Source organism: Ostrea edulis, chromosome 3 (genome assembly GCF_947568905.1).
Source record: "Ostrea edulis chromosome 3, xbOstEdul1.1, whole genome shotgun sequence".
NCBI lineage: Eukaryota > Metazoa > Mollusca > Bivalvia > Ostreida > Ostreidae > Ostrea > Ostrea edulis.
In genome coordinates, this window is record NC_079166.1 from 75,174,756 (window position 1) to 75,195,762 (window position 21,007).

At 35.3% G+C, this 21,007-nt stretch overlaps 1 protein-coding gene across 1 annotated transcript; it reads left to right on the top strand.

Annotated features, from left to right (window-relative positions):
- The first annotated feature begins 319 nt into the window (after positions 1–319).
- LOC125677555 (fibrinogen-like protein A) lies at positions 320–9,910 on the top strand. Its single transcript, XM_048915665.2, has 6 exons — positions 320–885; positions 3,857–3,950; positions 6,779–6,897; positions 8,587–8,683; positions 8,960–9,124; positions 9,293–9,910. Exons 1-6 carry the CDS (start codon positions 556–558, stop codon positions 9,523–9,525), a joined length of 1,038 nt encoding a protein of 345 aa, XP_048771622.2. The 5' UTR covers positions 320–555; the 3' UTR covers positions 9,526–9,910.
- The last annotated feature ends 11,097 nt before the right edge of the window (positions 9,911–21,007 follow it).

The following is a 21,007-nucleotide window of genomic DNA, read 5'->3' on the forward strand; positions in this document are numbered from 1 at the left end:
AGGTTGTATTGGCAAAGGTTATCATTATAACGACCATAGAATTTGCAAAATGCTGATTTTGAACGAGGCTGTTGAATCCCCTGTAACATAAACTTGTTGCTGGACATATGTATTTTGTTTAGCAACTCAGATGTGTTTATAATTTGAAGAAGAAAAAATGTTGCATATCACCGTGTTAGCAAATAAACATTACCAGTCCAATCAATGATTGTTGGTATCAAATTGCACAATTTTGAAATAATATGTGGTCGAAGTGTTGTGCTCATTTAAAATGGCTATAGACCATTGCCTTTCCAACTTTGAATATTAATGGGTTTATTTTGCAAAACATGATACGGCTGGAAACAAGGGGGTGTTTTCTAAACAGTTTATATCGATTATCGTTATACTTATAACACACTTAATTGACTTTCTGAAGGTGTCTATCAATATTTAATTTGTTTTGTTTCTACAAATACTCCAAATGTAATGAGGCACCAGACAATTTAGTCTTACCTAGAAGTTTGAATTATTTCACGTTAATCCCTTACAAGGAATAGCATAAACGAACTGATAATGAAATCTGCATATACAGAGTTTACTATTTTAATGTTCTTATTTTCGTTGTCCAAAATTCCTGCTGCCCCATTGCTTTCTCAAGATACTTTCACGTACATTGGGAATAGTTTTTACAGTAACACGAGTCACGTGAGGACGGAGCTGTCCGCCCCGCTTCTAGGAGATATTGTGGGATTCTGCTCCCGAAATTGCTTCCGTGACCTAGCGTGTTATGGATTCGAACTGTGTACCCTGTCAGGTGGAAATGAGATATGCCGCTTGACCAATGGAGTTGCGATGGGATCTTTTGATTTTACAGCCGGTGAAATCTGCAAGCATTATTACATGGTGAGAGTTGGGTCTTTGAACTGTTACTCTTGGATTCAAGATTTTCTACAAACAAATATGCTAATTTTTTTTTTTTTTTTTTTTTTTTTTTTTTTTTTTTGCAAAACTGCAAATTTAAGTTGATTACGGAATTAATTAAATACATGTAAGGTTTTGGAAATGCATCTTGTTTTTCTTATTGGGGTATTACAACACAGAAATGCTATGAAAATCTAAATTAGTAGCAGTTTACAGTATAGAAATCTCAAAAGTATCAATAGTATCGAAGGTTTATTTTTCCTCTTCTTTTTTGGTAATAAGGGTTTCTTATAGCCATTCTATTCAAGATTTTATTACAGTAAATACACCTGTTACCTAAAAGTCCCTAGATTTATTTTCAATTTTTTCTGGAAACTTTTTTTTCACACTATGGTCAAAGCGTTACAGTTTTATGAGTTGAGTAAATCAAAGTACTGAACACATTATCATTGTAGACTCTTGTTATATATCACTAATTGTTTTTTCTGTATATTTAATTACTTATTTGGTTGAGTCAGGCATTTCTATCAACAACAAAAATATTCATTTCAGACGAAAGAGTCGAAAGTCGACCGATTTTGACTTTGGGGGAATAAAATTTATTCCAACAAGCATTATATATCATGGGAATATTAGGATTTAACGGTGCATAATGGGATGGGTTGCTTGTTACTTGTTGGTTTTATTTGTTGGTTGTTTGGTTTTCTTTTTCCTTTGTTTTCTATATTATCATTATCATTACATGTATTACCGTATAGCAGGGCTTTTCCGCGGGTCTAAGATTTGGCGATTTACTGGCTCAAATTTATGCTAATAATTTTAGCGGAATAAATTTTCGCGGACAAGGAAGAGTTATATCTCTTTCAAATACTGACGTCGTAATTGGGTGCATATTTCGCGAGTGAAATTTTGGCGGAAAGCTATCTAACCGCTAAAATAAGCCAAATTTATAACCCCGCGGAAAAAACCCCTATACGCTATTATCATTGTTATTATTAATATCATTATTATCTTTATTATCAATTTATCTTGAGAGGTGGAGGTGTGATATTTATTCCACATTATATTTTGCATTTGTATTACTTATGACTGTTTAGTGGGTTCTCATTTCTACATGTACATGTACGTCCACGTGGGGAAGCGGGTTAGAAAAGGTCCTCAGTACCCGCTGTTTGTCGTAAGAGCCGATTAAATGGGGTGGTTCTTCGGATGAGATCGTAAAAATCGAGGTCCCATGTCACAGCAGGTGTGGCACGATAAAAATCCTTTTTAGCTCAAAGGACATAAGCGCCGAGCATAGACCTAAATTTTGCAGCCCTTCACCGGCAATGGTGACGTCTCCATCTGAGTGAAAAATTCTCTAGCGGGATTTTAAACAATATACAATCAATAAATCTATATGTATGTATTATAAGATGATTGTATCGAATACATAATCATTTCTCGCAACAAATAAGAAAGAAACATTGCTTTTTTTTCATTGAAGCATTTTCGAGGTCAGACTTTTCCCAATATTCTGATAAGCCAAAGAGGGTTTACATAATGATTTTGACTAAGGGTTACTCCGTTTACCTGATCAAGGTAGAGGATTCACGGCAGGTGCGACCAGTCAACAGGAAATACTTACTTCTCCTAGGCACCTGTTCCCACGTCTGGTGTTTCCCATGGCCGTTGTTTGTCCTTGAAATCTTTATAGGAGTTGTGAGATTGAACACTATTCGTTATCTTCATCTTTGATATGTCATACAATGCTGAGATACGATAGATCCAGGTGATATGTATGTGTAACCCAGTGTGGGATATAGCGAGCATGTGCTGATCATCAAATGGGAAATCTTTTCCTTTTCTTATTTTTCGAAGTTATGAAAAGCAAACTCAGTTGAAAGTACAAAATGTCTTTGTAGTACATGTAAATGTATTCAGAAGTATAGAAAGCAATAACCATACAGGAATCCTTTAAATTCAATGATATCTATAAGTATTCTAATACATATTGTTCGCTTATAACATTGAATAGGAAAGAATAAGCAACGTTTTGAAATAAAAGAAAAAGAAATAAATTTTAGTAATAAATTCATGCACTTTCAAACAAAACGAAGTAAGTGTAGACGAATCCTTATGATAGATAAAATGCTGATACATGTATATGCAATGATGTGTACATATACAATGTATATATAAATATTTTGAAGATAAGCAAAGCATTCAAACATGTTTGGAAATGATGAAGCACTCCATGCACAGTACTGTGATCCCAAACTCTTCCTAATCTTGCCTCTAAACAAAGCAGTAAGATGTGGGCAAAATAATCTGATATTTGTTTTGTTCATTAAAGAATAAGAACTTAGCCTATGTTCAAATCATTCATTGTAGTTGATTTCTTTGCATTAATAATCCCAGTGTACATTATGTATATGTGGAAAACAAGGAAATGATATCGATTATATATTTAAAAGTACATATATGAAAAGTGTGCTGACATAGGAGAATATTGCATTAAACCTTTAGCAATGAATTAATTTCGCAATTGTTATTTGTTCATAGTGGACTCACACTAGGATTAAAATAAAACTAAGGTTCTCTTGGACCAGTAGAGTGAATATTTGAATTTTTAAAGAATGTCAACTTTAATGACAAACTTTAATTAACCACAACAACAGAATTAACAAGGAATCACGTAATCCTCCCATCAATTACATTTAAGATTGCTGTAATGACCATGGAAATGATTTTTAAATTGACAGTACCTGTAACTTTGAAATACCAGAGTGGGCAATATGTCATGTAATTCACGCATTTTGACTTTTAAAAATATATTGAAATTACGCAGTTTATTTGTGTACCCGTCTGTTCTGTCGCTGTTTCAGGCAGCAACACAACGCATCAAAATATCTTAAATCTGATTTCTTTAAAAATCAAATAATCAAGATGTTTATTGCATGCATATTTCTAGAATCATGCCTGTGGAACTGGAATGGTGCCCAATAAACTGACCGGCGTGTGTCAGGCCTTAAATGTACAGGGGCATGTAGCAGGGATTTATTCAGGTATGCCATTGTTACGATCAATTTTAGAAATTAATTTCAGGTTTGAAAATGCATGGGGCATGAACTGCGATGATTAACCTCAGCATACTTCATGATGCGCGTTCATAAAAAGTACGCTGGTGTGAAGCGATGCAGTGCATGTCCTCGATCATCATGGCCTCATGTATTTTTAAAACTGAAATTTGTTGTTTTATTTTTTTTTTTTTTTTTTTTTTTTTTTTTTTTTTTTTTTTTTGTATATTCACATTCTACTTGCATGCCTGTTGGAATTTATCACAACTCTCTTTTTTTTTTTGGTATTCACGAGGAAATGGCTATCAGGCAAAAATATTTCTAACATTAGAAATGTAAATATTATCTGAATTAGTAATTACCCATGTGATAATTGGAGAACAGAAGTGATTACACAAACATCTGTGTTTTCCAATCAAACTTTCCTTCGATATCATTTCAGCTTTTATTCGGATAACAACGAAAGTTTGTTTTTATACACCTGTCTTTAGACATAGTTGTACATGTTTTATGGTACAGGGATGTCTGTAGGTCCGTCCGTTCGGGGGTTTTCTGTTTCTTTTTCATTTCTCTGTCACATATACCTGAAACTTGCTTTTTAGCGTCTTTGTGGGTTATCATAGCTCGTGTTACAATTTTGATCCCGTGGACTTTTCTTGCAGGAGTTTCACTCCTTTATTTGAAATTTAATGTTATATGAGGAGGGTGAATGGGATATCCGATAACTTCTTTCCAACGTTTTCGAGTCATGACCTTCTCATCTTACGAAGTGTTTGTACATGTATCAGTATCAGAGATGTTTATGTGGAAATATTACACATGGTTTGTTCATCTAACTCTATTCATAGTTTTATAGCCAGGGACCTCTTATTTTACAATGTTTGCGTGGGTCTTGAAGACGTGGATATCAAAATGATTTTGATTTTCTTCAATTTATGAGAAAATTGCACGTTGTTGGACTTGGTCATTATGAGCAAATATTACATAGTCCATGTCTGTCCGTCCATCTCTCATAGTTGTCAAGTTAGGGACTTCTTATTTTACAGTGTTTGCATGAATATTGAAAATATGCTTATTGAATAATTTTGATTTTCTTCAGTTTGGGAGAAAACAGCAGGTTGTTGAACTTAGTCAGTTTTGAGGATATGTTTTATGTACATAGAGAGTACACGGTTTGTTAATCGATGTCCTTTCACAGTTTTCATACCAAGACCTTGTTGAGTGCGTATCACAAGGATTTTAATTCCCAACATTTTCTTAATTTTCTTTGATGTTTGAAGAAAGTACAGGTTTTAGAACTTAGTCAAATTTTAGAGAAAATATTTTACACACAGAGTTCTTTGTTTGTCTATTTACGGGTTGTCATAGTTTCTATGCTGATACCTCTTATATATTATACCTTGTGGCATGTTTGCCATGTTTGCTAATAAATGTAAAAAAAAAAAAGAAAACATGTATCTTCATAAAAACACCCTACATACGCGTATGTTGGTGACGGTAGTGTTATGTACAGGTTCCGGAACTCTGGGTTATCTGACTTTGGTAGCTTGTGCTCTCTTCCAGACAATGTAGTATTACATGTCTGTACTGTACAGGTGAAATGATGGACCTAGTTCGATCATCAACTATAGTAACTAGAGTTGAAACAAAGTACAATCGAACTGCCTTTGGTCGAAACCGGAAGGGGTGTCTCTACACATGTCTGGTCTACCACACAGCAACATTTCCTTGCAGAGTGGTTGAACTTTAGTAACCAGACATGCGCACTGAAGGTCCGGAAGCAAGCTAGGCATGCGCAATGAAGTTTCGGAAGTCGACTAAACAACTACCATAGTTGATGATCGAAATTACTTTGGTTCAACTTTAGTTACTATAGTTGATGATCGAACTAGGCCATGATATGTTGATAGTGTGAATGTTAGCTACCGCTAGAGGGAGCGCAGAACAATACATATGCATGAGGGAATCCAGAACCTTTTTTCCAAGTGATTTCACTCCAGTCCAATCCATACTCGGAACTAACACTTAGTGTTTTACAACTATGGTGATTAAGAATAAGCAGATTAGAACTCTTTTTCTTACCAAGCTTGGTGGAGGGGGGGGGGGGGGTCACCGTCCTTGTTATATGCGCAATTACAGGATACCCCCACCAATGGAAATGCTGAGTATGTTTCATTGAAAAAAAGACGGGTAAATAAAGGTTTTAAATCATCAGCTCGAGTATACCAAAGACTGAATTCTAGAAACTCAATCCGTCGGGTTGTTAATTTAATTAGATGAGGAAAACCCAGACACTTGTATTTTCTGTTGCACAAAACAATATCATCATCTAGATCCGCCTTTGAAGCATTTGTCAAAACCTGTAGTTATAGACCGTGGTGTCATATTGTCATGCCTTGGTATTGATTGATATTACATTTAAAAAATGCATTTCATTTCTGAAAATTCATAAGGGTATCAACTGTGACACGGCATATTTCATCAATCATGGTAGCGCTTTATGGAAAAGCATACCGGCATGATTATTTTAAACAGCATTTCTCGACTTCGGGAGTTATCTTGCCTCATCCACGAAGTGTTGTTTGAAATATGAAAACGTATCCTGCCTCATCCACAAAAACTGGTACTTTATTTCTTGAATATCATACAAAGTTCAATAGTTGACCTCAAAGGCACTTGCATATGAAATGATAAACCACCCATTGAATATACCACTACCTACATGTATGTTATAATACCCCAGTTTCAGTAAATTTCTTTATTATTATTCAAATACCTATGAATTATCATGCCAGATTTATTTTTCTTTAACACAGGATGTTCTGACTGCGCATGTGTCGCTCTGTCATCGAGTGTAAGCGGGATGTACTCGATAACTCTAGACGGAGGCCTAGTGGACGTTCAGTGCGTTATGAAGAATGGATATGCATACACGGTATGACTTCTACATGTAACTGAACGCTTCCACTTTAAATTTCCACAAAGGCATCGTTCTGTAAGTTTACTTATTCTTGTTGCTTTGTACATTTTGTAAGGGAGGGAGGTGGATATTTCAGAATTGGGTGAACAGCACATGCAGTCGTTTATAAATGCTTCGTGTATTCAATGCCCGCCATGTTGGGTATCCGACCACTCGCTTCTCCTTTGACCACTGTGCACCCTAAGTCCGTTTCATCTGCCAGCATTCCAGCATACCAAACATATCATCAATAGCTCTTCCTTCTGTCCTCGACCTAACATCACATTTCAGAGACTGCATCAAGTTTCCTTGTTTTTATAACATTGCGCATGATATGAGGAAACTGTCTGATTCATTGAAAATAATATAACATCCCGTCACAACGTACTGCTTGTACTGAGCCTCTGCAGGGACTTTCCCGTCACCTCCAAGTGTCTTCACAACCAATGGGGGGGTTCTAATTCACCCTTTGTAGGGTTTTAAGTAAATTCAGGTTAGGATATTATTATAACAGAATGATTAGCAGAATATATTGAAATTCTGTACATGCATATCATGATATAAAACATATTTCTCTCCAAAATTAAAAACAAAAATGGAAAGCATGCGTTATGACGAAAGGTTGCTTGGTATATTATATATATATAGATAATCAATTATATATCTCACAGTATCCGGCAATAGATAGAAAACAAAACAGATTTTAAAAAGTTGACAACACTAGTAAAACGTGAGCGTTTTCCTTTAATCAGCCGCTGTATTATACTCGTATATATCCAAACAGATTCGGTTGATGATTCTTCATTTGTTGATTTGTCACGGACGGGTATAAATTAATGCATTAGTTATGACAACAACAGGATCCTGGGAAGGTTTAAAAGGTCAGGGACCTCATTAGTAGTGTGGAGCATGGCTATAAAAGATATTCCATTCATTTGTTGTACTTGACCTTTGTAAATAAACAAAATTCACAATACTGCATTAAAACATGTAAGATCCAAGTAGTATTTTGACGGAGTTGTTTAACTGTAGTCACACTGACAATATCCAAACAGTTTGTAACTGTCTTAGTTAACTGTAGCCACACTCTAATAATATCCAAACAGTTTGTAACTGTCTTAGTTAACTGTAGCCACACTCTAATAATATCCAAACAGTTTGTAACTGTCTTAGTTAACTGTAGCCACACACTAATAATATCCAAACAGTTTGTAACTGTCTTAGTTAACTGTAGCCACACTCTAATAATACCACACAGTTTGTAACTGTCTTAGTTAACTCTAGCCACACACTAATAATATCCAAACAATTTGTAACTGTCTTAGTTAACTGTAGCCACACTCTAATAATATCACACAGTTTGTAACTGTCTAAGTTAACTGTAGCCACACTAACAATATCCACACAGTTTCTAACTGTCTTAATTAACTGTAGCCACACTAACAATATCCAAACAGTTTCTAACTGTCTTAATTAACTGTAGCCACACTAACAATATCCAAGCAATTTGTAACTGGTGTAGCTGTAATTACGTTTCGCATTATAGATATTGCGATAGTAATATAACGTTAAGTAAGGAAGATCATGCGATCGTGCAAGTAATTTTGTTATTCCTTTCAATGCGATAGCGTCCATGTTTGTTATTGTAAAATATTCCTTTTCCAGGTAATTATGGACAGGAATGACGGAAGCGTGGATTTCTACAGGACGTATTCTGACTATGAGGTCGGATTCGGCAGTCCATCAACAGAAACCTGGATAGGTAAGGGGAGATTAAGAGACGAGTCAGAGAGAGAGAGAGAGAGAGAGAGAGAGAGAGAGAGAGAGACAGACAGACAGACATAGAGAGAGAGAGAGAGACAGAGAGAGAGAGAGACAGAGAGAGAGAGACAGAGAGACAGACACTTATATAATCACTGAACATTTTTCATTGTCGACGTACAAAGAGGGGGTAGAATGTTTCTGAGATAACTAACATACTGAAATGAATGAATAATGATGGTGTGTCTTACATTATGGAGAGTGTTTACTATTGTAGGAAACAAGTACATTCATTTGCTGACTACTGGAGGTAACACCGTGCTAAGATTTGAATTTGAAGATTTCTCCTCGAACACTCGCTATGCCGAGTACAGTAGTTTTAATGTCCAGTCAGCCACAACCAATTATCTGATGACTGTGTCCGGTTACACTGGCAATGCAGGTACAAATTAACAAACATGTTACTGAAATAATTATTGATGGGATTACCGTAAAATTCATGTATGATTGATACATGTATAACTTTTTACATAATCTTATAGACTAACACCCTCTGTCGTGACTGATTGATTCTTGATTTATCGATTAATTCACCATTCTTCTTCATTAGGTGACAGTATGACATATCACAATAACGCCCCGTTCTCTGCCAAAGATGTCGATCATGACACGAATGCCGGAAATTGCGCGGTGGATTATAAAACAGCCTGGTGGAACCTGAGTTGCCTGCGCACGAAATTGACGGCGACCTACGGCTCCAGTGGAACCAACGTCATGGGGTGGCATGGTTGGGAAAGTTACAAGCCTTTAAAAGTGGTGAAAATGCTACTTCGACACCCCTAAAAGTGTTTTGGAAGAAAACCGTAGCTCGCAGGCCCAAATATGTTTCTGTTTCTTCCGTCCTTCTCAATCTACCTGGAGAAATGCCCCAACTCAAAATAATTCATTGTTACCTCTCAAAAAAAAAAAAAAATTAGTTTACGATTCGACGCCCCAATTTCCTAGAATATTCATTGAACTGATATAATGTGGGGGTTTTTTTATTGAAAGCTTAACATGTATAAAGATAGAGGTGTACATGTGCTCGATGAATATTTATTTTTTTTATTATTATTATTATTATTTTTCAACATTCTGTACATAGTTCATGGTATATCTTCATAATATATACATATAATATAGAATTGCAGAAGTGTTTATTTCTTTTAGAGAGAGAGAGAGAAAGAAAGAAGGAAGGAGAGAGAGAGAGCTATGAAAATATTTGGTTCCATCTGTCCCAAAGGGCATCAAAATTTTCAGTATCACCATTTTTATAAGAAATGAATTTTTGTGTTTCATAGAATAACTTTAAAAATGATATTGCAGAGCGCACACTCAAATTTTTCTCTGTACACCTTGCTGTATAAATATAATACTTTAACCAAAGGATGAGAATATTTTGTATACCCTTGTTTTTCTCAAGGATGCCTACTATAAAAGACTTTTTTGTAAAGACTAGTTAACGATTTGTTCTCTGTTATAAATAAACTTCAAAACCAGATAGAAATGATTGAACACAATTACATTCCCATATTATATGTTCTATTCTTTCCTTCTCATTGTGACAAAAGGTACACATTTTTGAGTTCACTTTTTTTATTTTAAATAAAAAAGAGTTTCTTGATAAAATTTTATTAAGTATTCTATATTGGAACCATTGAAGTTTACTAGTTTTTGTTATTATGAAAGGTATTTTGTGGATTATTTTCCACTCAGTATCATCTATTTCTAAGAGTTCACTCCATTTTGTTTTGCCTGTTGTCACAGAGGAGTTTTTGTTGAGAAGTTCATAAAAGCATTTGGACTTTCTACATTTCAGTACATTGTATATGTTTGACATGATGAATGGATTTGCCAACTTTTTAAAACTTATATTTTTGGAAGACTTTTTAATCCATGTCTTTATTGCATGAATGATGCTTGCATATTCTAAAAAAATGATTTTCACATTCGGATAAGTATCACAAAAAGTTTCATACCTAAAAAAAATACCATCTTCTTCAATAATATCATTTATGTGTTTAATATTACTGTCAAAGAGTTGTTTATTAAAAAAAACTTTTCCCACCAACATGAATCATATGATTATAAAATAGAGGTGCTCGATGAATATTACCCTTTTTGACATCCCCTTACTTACACCCGTACGTAGCGAATACCGTACATTAATTATGCTTACCGGTACCTGCAGGGCAAACTGATTGGTCGCAAAGGAGAATGAAAGTATTAATCGTGTTCTAAACCTTAACAATATACATAAATTTGTGTATTTCTTCCCTATTTTTCAACAGTATTACCACATGTGGTAATAAAGGTGTTTTCGTATGTTCATAGAAATAAAAACTGATATAATTTGATAAAAGACTCTTGTTTTAATGTAGAAGCCTATGCATATTTTCATGAATTTGTTGGCATTTGAATTGCCTCTCCATCACTGGCATCGATGCTAAAACATCTCAACACTGTTTAAAAGTGCATGGCGTGAGCAGGTGCCATTTGTAAATGTTATGTCTTATTGTTTATTTCATTCATTTGAAACATATCTTATTTCAGGTATATGTAACCTTTGATAAATAAAATCTTATATCTATCAATTTAAAACGTCATTGTTATTCCCCGAGAGACAAGAAATGATGTCAAAGGCGGTAGTGATGAATTGTTACCCACCAGTATATTATAGTATATAAAGACCCGTACCGTAGCAGGTTTGACACGATAATTAGATTCCTCCCTGCTCAAAGGCCGCAAGCGCCGAGCATAGGCATAAACTTCGCTGCCCTTCATCGGCAGTGCTGACGTCTCCATATGAGTGAGAAATTATCTAGAGGGACGTTAAACAAGATACATCGGGTAAACCCTAAGAGCGTGATTTTTTTTTATTTTTTTTTACCTCTAATGAATGACATTTTTCAATCTTAATTTTTATTCATTCACTCTTTTTTGTGAGAAGAGCCGAAAGACTACCCCTAAAGATTTGACTTTATCGTATAAAAAAAAACAACTAAAGATTTGATAACTTCCAGGAGAATCGTTAATTATGATTTAATTAATCAGAATGATAATGAACGTCCTGTACTAAAAAGAATAACCTAATACCCCATAGTGTGTTTCAAATATCAAAGAATTTCAGGATTATAAATTTAGAATAGCAAATTGAAACCTGACATAATCTACGTAATTATAACAATTAAAGAACAAGTACATTGTACCATGGATAACAGAACCTATACCTAAGCACAAGCCGTGAAAGCTGAAATGTGCTTATTTCCAATGGAGTCCTTATAATTACATAATAAATATGACTAACAGACAAAATCAGTAAACAACGCTAGACTAGTATTGGAATTTTGGCAGGTTTTGATTAATATAAATTAGTTGCATAATGCGTTGAAAAAGGACTTGTCTTAATATTAACAAAACTGGATATGCTATCATGCAATAGCCCTTGCCTCACTGGCTAATTGAGACTTTACAGCGGTTTTTTTTTTTTTTTTTTAAACTTTGCTGTGTTGTCAATTTAGCTGTTTTGTTTCCAAAAGCAACGCATTTCCACCTTAATAACAATGTAAAACAGACAAGGAGATTTTTTGCCTTTTATCTTGGGTATGAAACATTCGTATTGGTTTTATTTATTTTCAATTCAAGCGTGTATTTAATTATCCATTTATCTATTTTCGCTACCTTAATCAACTTTGGAAATATATTGGATTAAGCACATGTTGTCCTTGAAAATTAGAACTCGTTTTGAGACAGGAAATTGTATGCTGAATCTCGTGTCCCCACTTCTCTTGCTGTGTAGGTGACTGTGTTCTCAAAGCCTTTTTTATAAAAATGTTTTATTTATCTATTGTAAAAACTTTATTTGCACAAAGGATAAAAACTAGGCCCGGTTGCTGAAATTAAACAATCTGTTTCGATTTTCTGTGGTCACATACACTTTTAGGGGACTTTACACGTTAAATGTCAATGAAATGTTTCACTAGATCTAACAAATGTATATATAGAAGGCAGTTACTGGACCTCTCAAGGGTGGATTGAGTATATTTCAATATTTGTGGACGAGCCCCTTCTCTGCATACATGTAAATAAATATACTGTAATTGAATCTTACTGGAGAACGTTACTACTGGAGACCAGGGGCCACGTGATCTCTATCTAAAGAATGGACAGACATTACAATCTAGAAAACGTGAGATACATTTGGAGGTGAATTAGATGAAATTGGAGACGAGTTTCATTTTTTACTTATATGTCCATTTTGTGTAACGGAACCCTTTCTAATTTTGCGCTCAAATATTGTGTAACACTTGCTATGAATAAGACATTTGCCCACGAATCACAAAAATAAATGCGTTTTGTCACCATTTTCGTCACATAAAACACACAAAATGAATGTTTATCTGTCATCACTTCTAAAAATACATTTTAGGATTATTTCATTGTATGCATATACATGTATAGCATACACAATGTTATTCATTGTAAATATATGTACATAGACATTGAAGTACTAGCTGCAGAACTCTATCTCTCTGAAAAAATATTTGGACAGATCAGAGATCTGATCTGTCCAAATAGTTTCTTTCAGAGAGCTACAGTTTTGCAGCTATTGACGTATTAGATACGATAAGTTACATTTGATTACCTGTATTTTATTTTAATTCCTTCCAAACTGACGAAAAAAAATCAAATAAAAATTAAAACATTCTTTAGGCACATTTTTTATAAAATAACTTATAAAACTTAAAAAAAAAAAAAAAAAACACGTCTTTAATTATGCAGTGTACCGAATTTTCACATTTACCATGACAACTAAATGAGCCCATGAATAACAAAATCAGGTTGCTTGTTTTGGGTTGTTTTTTTTGGGGTTTTTTTTTTTTTGTTTTTTTTTTTTTTGTATTTGGGGAGAGATCATTTTGGCTGTTGTTGTTTTCATCCTTCTCTTCCCACGTATTGACCAGTGATATACACTATGTAAAGCAAGTTATAAATCATGTAGTTCCATTTTCTGTTATGGTAGCCATGGCAACACAATAATTCCATAAATCGCTAAAATGAGTTTTTCACCCTTTTCTTCCCTTGAGGTGGAAAACTTCTCCAATAAACTATCACAATAACTTTGTCATGTAAGTAATGATACATTTTGTATCATAAAAAGTACAAATTCAAATTTTTATAAAAGTTTATAAACCTACAATACATACAAATCATGCACCAATAGATACAACACAACATTGATGTTTCCGTCAATTGTCGCCCGAAGAAATCAACTAAATGATCAACTGTCTGTTAATAGGAAGATGCTGGAAGATATCTTTAAAGCACAAATGATGGACAAACTTTGACTTTAGTGTACGCCAGGTTACGTAGGGAAGTACAGGGGTAATGACACCGGTATTGTCAGTGACCACATGCTTCTTTGTTTGTTTTTTAAAATATATAAGTTACGTTTTTCACCAATAGTTATATGCATTATGTGTCATATTTTTCATCGATTGATTGATTGCATATGGATATATTGTTAAACGTCCTTCTTGAGAATCTTTCACTCATATGGAGATGTCATCGTTGCCGCCGGAGGGCTGCAAAATTTAAGCCTATGTTCGGCACCCACGGACTTTCACCAGGTGGGATCTTTATCGTGACACGGGACCTCGATTTTTGCGGCTTATCTGAAAGACCTCGGTCCCCATTTAGTTGCCTCTTACGACAAGCAAGGGGGTACTGAGGACCTATTCTAACCCGTATCCCCACGGAATTATTTTGCATTGAACATATCCATAACCATTCCTTTTGTTCTGCACCACAGGTGCTTGTGGACAGGAACCCCTCCCTTCCCTGCCCCATCTGTATATATTCATCATAAGGTCCATCTATTATGCTCAATGCATATGTTTAACTCACTGAAATAATAATAGACCAGTAGACCACATCACTCACCAAGTCATCTTTGCCATGATCTTGTTCAGCTGTGGTGATTTTTTCCCCATTATATACTCCGGTCTCATAAACAAAATTGATCCCAAATTACGGCACCAACCTAGCCCTAGAGGGTCATGACATAACGGAATTTGAATTCACACAACATGAGTATGTTTCAATACTAATAGGACTAATATGATCTTGCTATTCTGGAGATTTGTTCCTTGTAAATCAGTGTTCAATTTCATCCACCCTAACCAACCTCAAGAAAAAACTTGAATCCATCCAACTTAGAAACGTTCGCATTTTAATATACTTAATTGTGGTCCTGTTGCTGTTGAAAAATTTGTTCTAGATAATCAGTTCTTGTACATTTCCATATAAAAGTTTGATCTATTGTAGCCCCGCCCTACCCCTGAATTTAACAAAAACGGTGAGCCCCTACTGTGCATTACTCCAACCTACGCCCGGGTCACACTGGTCGTGTTTGTATTCAGCATAGTTATAGCACATAATGTACGCATTCTAATGCGCATGTTGGTGTTATGGAGGTAGTGTCGAATTCACATTGTTAAGTTTAATTTCAACTTTTTAAAAAGGTAATATTTTTATTACTTTTATACGTGAAACATTCTACACGAGGTACAGTGGCTGATCCAGGATTTCCAAAGGGGTGGGGGTCCACATGTGAAAGTCAAGTATTATCAAAAATACTCAGCCATCTCGAGTTTTCATCTATACATGACAGTAACGCGAAAAGGAGGGGGGGGGGGGTGTCCCTCTAAATCCGTCACTGATGTACCAGAACACATCGTTTTGTGTCAAGTCATTCTTATTTGTTTATTTATCTAAAGGCGATCAAATTATTAACTGGAAAAAAAAACCTTGAACGCGATTATTTACACAAAGCAGGCAGGTAAAAAGTGCATGCTTCATGAAAGGTACGCATGTACATACAAGTTCTTTATTTTATCTATCGATATCTATTTTACTAATTACTGTAAATCTGATGGGCTGGAAAATTAAGTAATTAAAAATAAATGAAGCGACTCACATTATGTACATAGTAATAAAAAATGTTACCGCTTTTAACAATCAAAATTAACTATATTTATCATAATTCACCCCGAGACATCAATGTGGGTATCAAACTACCTTAATAATGAATATCTGCTGATTGTGTTCTCACTCAATATCATATTCATAAAATGTGCATACAAAAATACCCAATGACATAATTTCTCGATCATATGATCGTGTGATGCAACATTTCAACAAAAACTCTAAAAAGTGTATGATCCCAAATACTGTGGAGGCGACGAACTATCGATTTCCAATATGCAGTAGTAAGAATATATAAGTTTTTCACATTATTCTCAGTGCATGTTTTAATTTGGCCCATCTACTGCATAACCCAAAATCTCCTGTGCAAACGAACGATCTTCTCTGTACAATCATTTGATTTTAAATATCAAATTTCTTGGAAAAACAAATGACAATTCCTGTCACCCTTTACAAGACATGATTGGAAAGGGCGGTGTTGAGTGTATTTTATTTCCAATCTTATAAAGAACAAGATGATACCGTTTTTCATTCAAAAGTTCAACTTCTTTGGTAATAAAGTGCACCGCCACGGCACATGATACGCCCGTCACATATTGTTAACAGTATAGATTGTACCCATTAAAACATTTTTTTTTTATATCAACTTAATTAAATGTCACAGTGACTTTAAAGTAGGATGAGACACACCTTCTACCTAAGATGCATTAGTTGACCAATTTTGGTGATTCTAGGTCTAATAGTTTTCAAGTTATGAGCCGGACAAGTTTTTGCCATATATGGCCATATTTTCTTAATGAAAAGTCACAGTGACCTGGTTTTAATGTGCGACACACCTTCTACCCAAGATGTATCTGCAGACAAAGTTTGATGATTCTAGGCCTTGTAGTATTTAAGTTACGGGTCGGACACGAAAAAGCTAACAGACGGACGGACAGACGGATATCTTCTTAACGAAAAGTCATAGTGACCTGGTTTTAATGTGCGACACACCTTCTACCCAAGATGTATCTACAGACAAAGTTTGATGATTCTAGGCCTTGTAGTATTTAAGTTACGGGTCGGACACGAAAAAGCTAACAGACGGACGGACAGACAGACAGACGGACAGACATGAACGCCATACCATAATACGTCCCGTCTTAAGACGGGCGTATAAAAACTCAATACCGACCCGCCCGTCAACGATTCAAACATCAAACGAGCCATCAGAGTGTACTGCTTACTACGAAATCATGGGATATCAAATTGCCCAGAGCATCAGATTCTTCTTCTTTTTTTTTCGATATAAGGCCCAATCTAATTTGCACGGATCAACTTATCCCCGACACAACTGAATCGGGAGGGGGGGGGGGGGGGGGTTCTACAGCACAACCGGATGTCGATCATGCGATTTTTCTTTCACAACTTTCGGTCGTGCAGTAGATCGATTGGTGCCCGTGGTATAGGCATTTCTTCGCAAATGAACTACTTGATGTGGAAATGAAATAATCAAATTACATATTAAATACAACAAAACCATTATTTTGTAGAAAAATAAATGATTGTTTAAACAATGACGTGAAACTCGTATGAAATAGAAAAAATAGATTTCATTGACCCTCGATAAATTCCATATAAATCGATTAGTATACTTTGATAAAACTGCTATCAATATTCACTATTTTTGTGGTTACCGATACATTGTTTTTAAATCGAATTCGCACTTTGTATAACTCATGTGCACGTTATTATAAATATGATCGATAAGACTCGTTTATAATGATGCAATGCAAAAACGTAGCAAAGATCTCTGTCGTGTTGGAAATTATCAAAGCATTTAATTATCGGGGATGTTTCCAATTAAAATCTGCCCCACGTGTTAAAGATTCGCGATCTCTACAGGCGAGGTGCCTGATTAGTCCCGTCATCTACGATTTGGCTAATCCCACAGATTTTTCCTCCTAAAATGAGTGAAATCGTGTTTAATTTCAATCAATAGCATATACCGTTTCACACCAACTGTGACTTCATATCAATGTCACTTAACTACCTGCATAATTTCCTTTTCATAACATGGGTTCCGCAAAAATGAGCACCCCCCCCTACCCAAGCAGCACAGTAATGCATTGTAAAGACTTCATGGGTTACACACATACAAAAGTCGTCTTGGGGCTATCTAGTAGATTTACCATGTCCGGATTCCCGGGAAGGAGAACTGTTTTATTCATCAGTTGCTAGTACATGTAAGTAAGTAATCTTTATTCAAAGTTGGACTATCATACGAGTAACAAGAGTTCAAAACCAGCTGCTTCATGTACAGTGTCCTTATTTAATGCAAATTCAGGAAAAGGAGTTTACATGTATTACTGCAGTTTAATATTATGATTTGTTATATATTTGTTGTATAATACAGGATTGTTGCATGTCTGATATTAACACTGGCACGCACCCTTCAACACACACCCTGTATCAGCACCCTTTACCGTACATTTCATATCAGACCGGCGTGCAAAAATCAATTACGTGCACCATAGTTAATCAATGTATCGGAGTAATTTAATGTACCAAAGTTTTATACTAGAGTTGGCCTAAACCATTGTATCTAGGTTTTTACCATAGAAAAGAACTGTATCAAATATTCCTTGATCTGCCTTTCAAATGCTAAAACGCACCTCACGCGTGATAACAAGAATATTATTTGATAAAATCAGCTTTCGGACTCCGTATCAAATTTAAAAAAAAACACATCAAAAATACTATTCCGTCCTATGAAATTTTTAAGTATAAAAAAAGTGCAGTACAAATGTATATGATAAATAGAATATTACATGCCAAAATTCATCAGTGCATGTCATATCAGCCCGAGGGACCCAATATCAGCCCGAGGGCTGAAGGAAATTAAACGACATCCAAACAGTTATTAGCGTGATATACCGGGTGTTTCTAATCCTTATTGGTCAACTGAACCGGACGTGTTCCACTGTTTTATTATGACCGTTATCATTGTTGGATATTCGTTGCAAGCTAGAGCATGGGGAAGTCTCATAAAAGCAACAGTTCTGCAGAGCGGGGCATCTCTTTGCAATATGAAATATCTATCAAGAGTTATAGCACCCCAACAAGTTTTCTTCTTTAAAACCCATTCATTTCTGATATAAGATCAGTAATAAAAACAACATAACACACTAAATGGACTAGCAACGACACCCAGCAGCTTTTAATGTTGTAACAATACAACGTACTATAATTACATAAATGTAAATGCAAATTAGTATTAGTATAGAATTTAAATGTGTTGTCTGCTCTACGTGTCGTTCTAAACTGATTTTACATCGTTACTCGATTAAAACTGGTTCTATTGAACCGCATGACTGAACATACCTATACAGGTATTCGAATTGAAAACTTGAAATATCCGGAATAATCCATTCATTATAATTGCCAAGTAGAAATTGATTTCTGTCCAATTCGTTCCTCAAACGAAAGAAATCACATTTACTGAAATTATCAAATATGAAACAAAGAATATTGGAATTTCCAATGAACAGCAATCATTAATCACTCTGGTTCCATGGTAGAAGCGTTCACGTCCTAACTGGGAGGTCATGACTTCAAGCCTTGATGCAATTTGGAGGAGTAAGCATACCCTGTTGACCGGTCACAGGTCAGACAAACAGACAACCCATAGTCAAAATCAGTATGTAAAGTTCGTCTAACAATTCGAATGTGACGCATCATACTTTTACATCAAAAAATTTCTGTTCTCTCTTATTCGTATTTGCTCCCTAAATAGATTTATCATTAACGTACATATTGAAATGATGAGTTGAGACACACCCCATCTATCATTACTCTGAAAAGTAAGACGTTTGTTGTTGTACACTGTACATCGGAGTATGTGTTGGTGTACACTGTACACCGGAGTAAATGTTGGTGTACACTGTACACCGGAGTAAATGTTGGTGTACACTCTACATCGGAGTACATGTTGGTGTACACTGTTAATTGGAGTAAATGTTGGTGTACACTGTATATCGGAGTAAATGTTGGTGTACACTGTACATCGGAGTAAATTATGGTGTATATTGTACATCGGAGTAAATGCTGGTGTACACTGTACACCGGAGTAAATGTTGGTGTACACTGTACATCGGAGTACATGTTGGTGTACACTGTAAATGTTGGTGTACACTGTACACCGGAGTAAATGTTGCTGTATATTGTACATCGGAGTAAATGTTGGTGTACACTGTTAATTGGAGTAAATGTTGGTGTACACTGTACACCGGAGTAAATGTTGGTGTATATTGTACATCGGAGTAAATGTTGGTGTACACTGTACATCGGAGTAAATGTTGGTGTACACTGTACATCGGAGTAAATGTTGGTGTATATTGTACATCGGAGTAAATGTTGGTGTATATTGTACATCGGAGTAAATGTTGGTGTACACTGTACATCGGAGTAAATGTTGGTGTATATTGTATATCGGAGTAAATGTTGGTGTACACTGTACATTGGAGTAAATGTTGGTGTATATTGTACATCGGAGTAAATGTTGGTGTACACTGTACATCGGAGTACATGTTGGTGTACACTGTTAATTGGAGTAAATGTTGGTGTACACTGTACATCGGAGTACATGTTGGTGTACACTGTTAATTGGAGTAAATGTTGGTGTACACAGTACATCAGAGTACATGTTGGTGTACACTGTACATCGGAGTACATGTAACTGAAAGGCATCACTTCTTAGCGTATGGTAACTTAAAAATAAACTCTGGTTAAAATAAGCTAGCTGAATTACCATGCATAATAACTAATGATTTAAATGCAATCTGTGATTAATCAATTTATGCCATTGCTTTGATTGATTGATTGAATATTGTTTAACGTCCCAATCAAGAATATTTTACTCATATGGAGACTGCCGGTGAAGGGCTGCAAAATTTAGGCCTATGCTCCGCGCTTACGGCCATTGAGCAGGGAGGGATCTTTATCGTGCCACACCTGCTGTGACACGGGACCTCGATATTTGCGGTCTCATCAGAAGGACCGCCCCATTTAGTCACTTCTTATGACAAGCAATGGGGTACTGAGGACCTATTCTAACCCGGATCCAATGCTTTTAAAATTTGCCCATAAAAACAATGAGGATGCAAATTTTATAGATTAATAATGTAGCTTTCTCACACTCTGTTTCTCTCCCTCCCTCTCAATCAAAAGCAACATGTACATGTATCTGTATATGAAAAATAATTTCTCCCAAACTTCCTGTCAAATAATAAAATGTAAGTTTTTAAAAAATTCTTTCAAA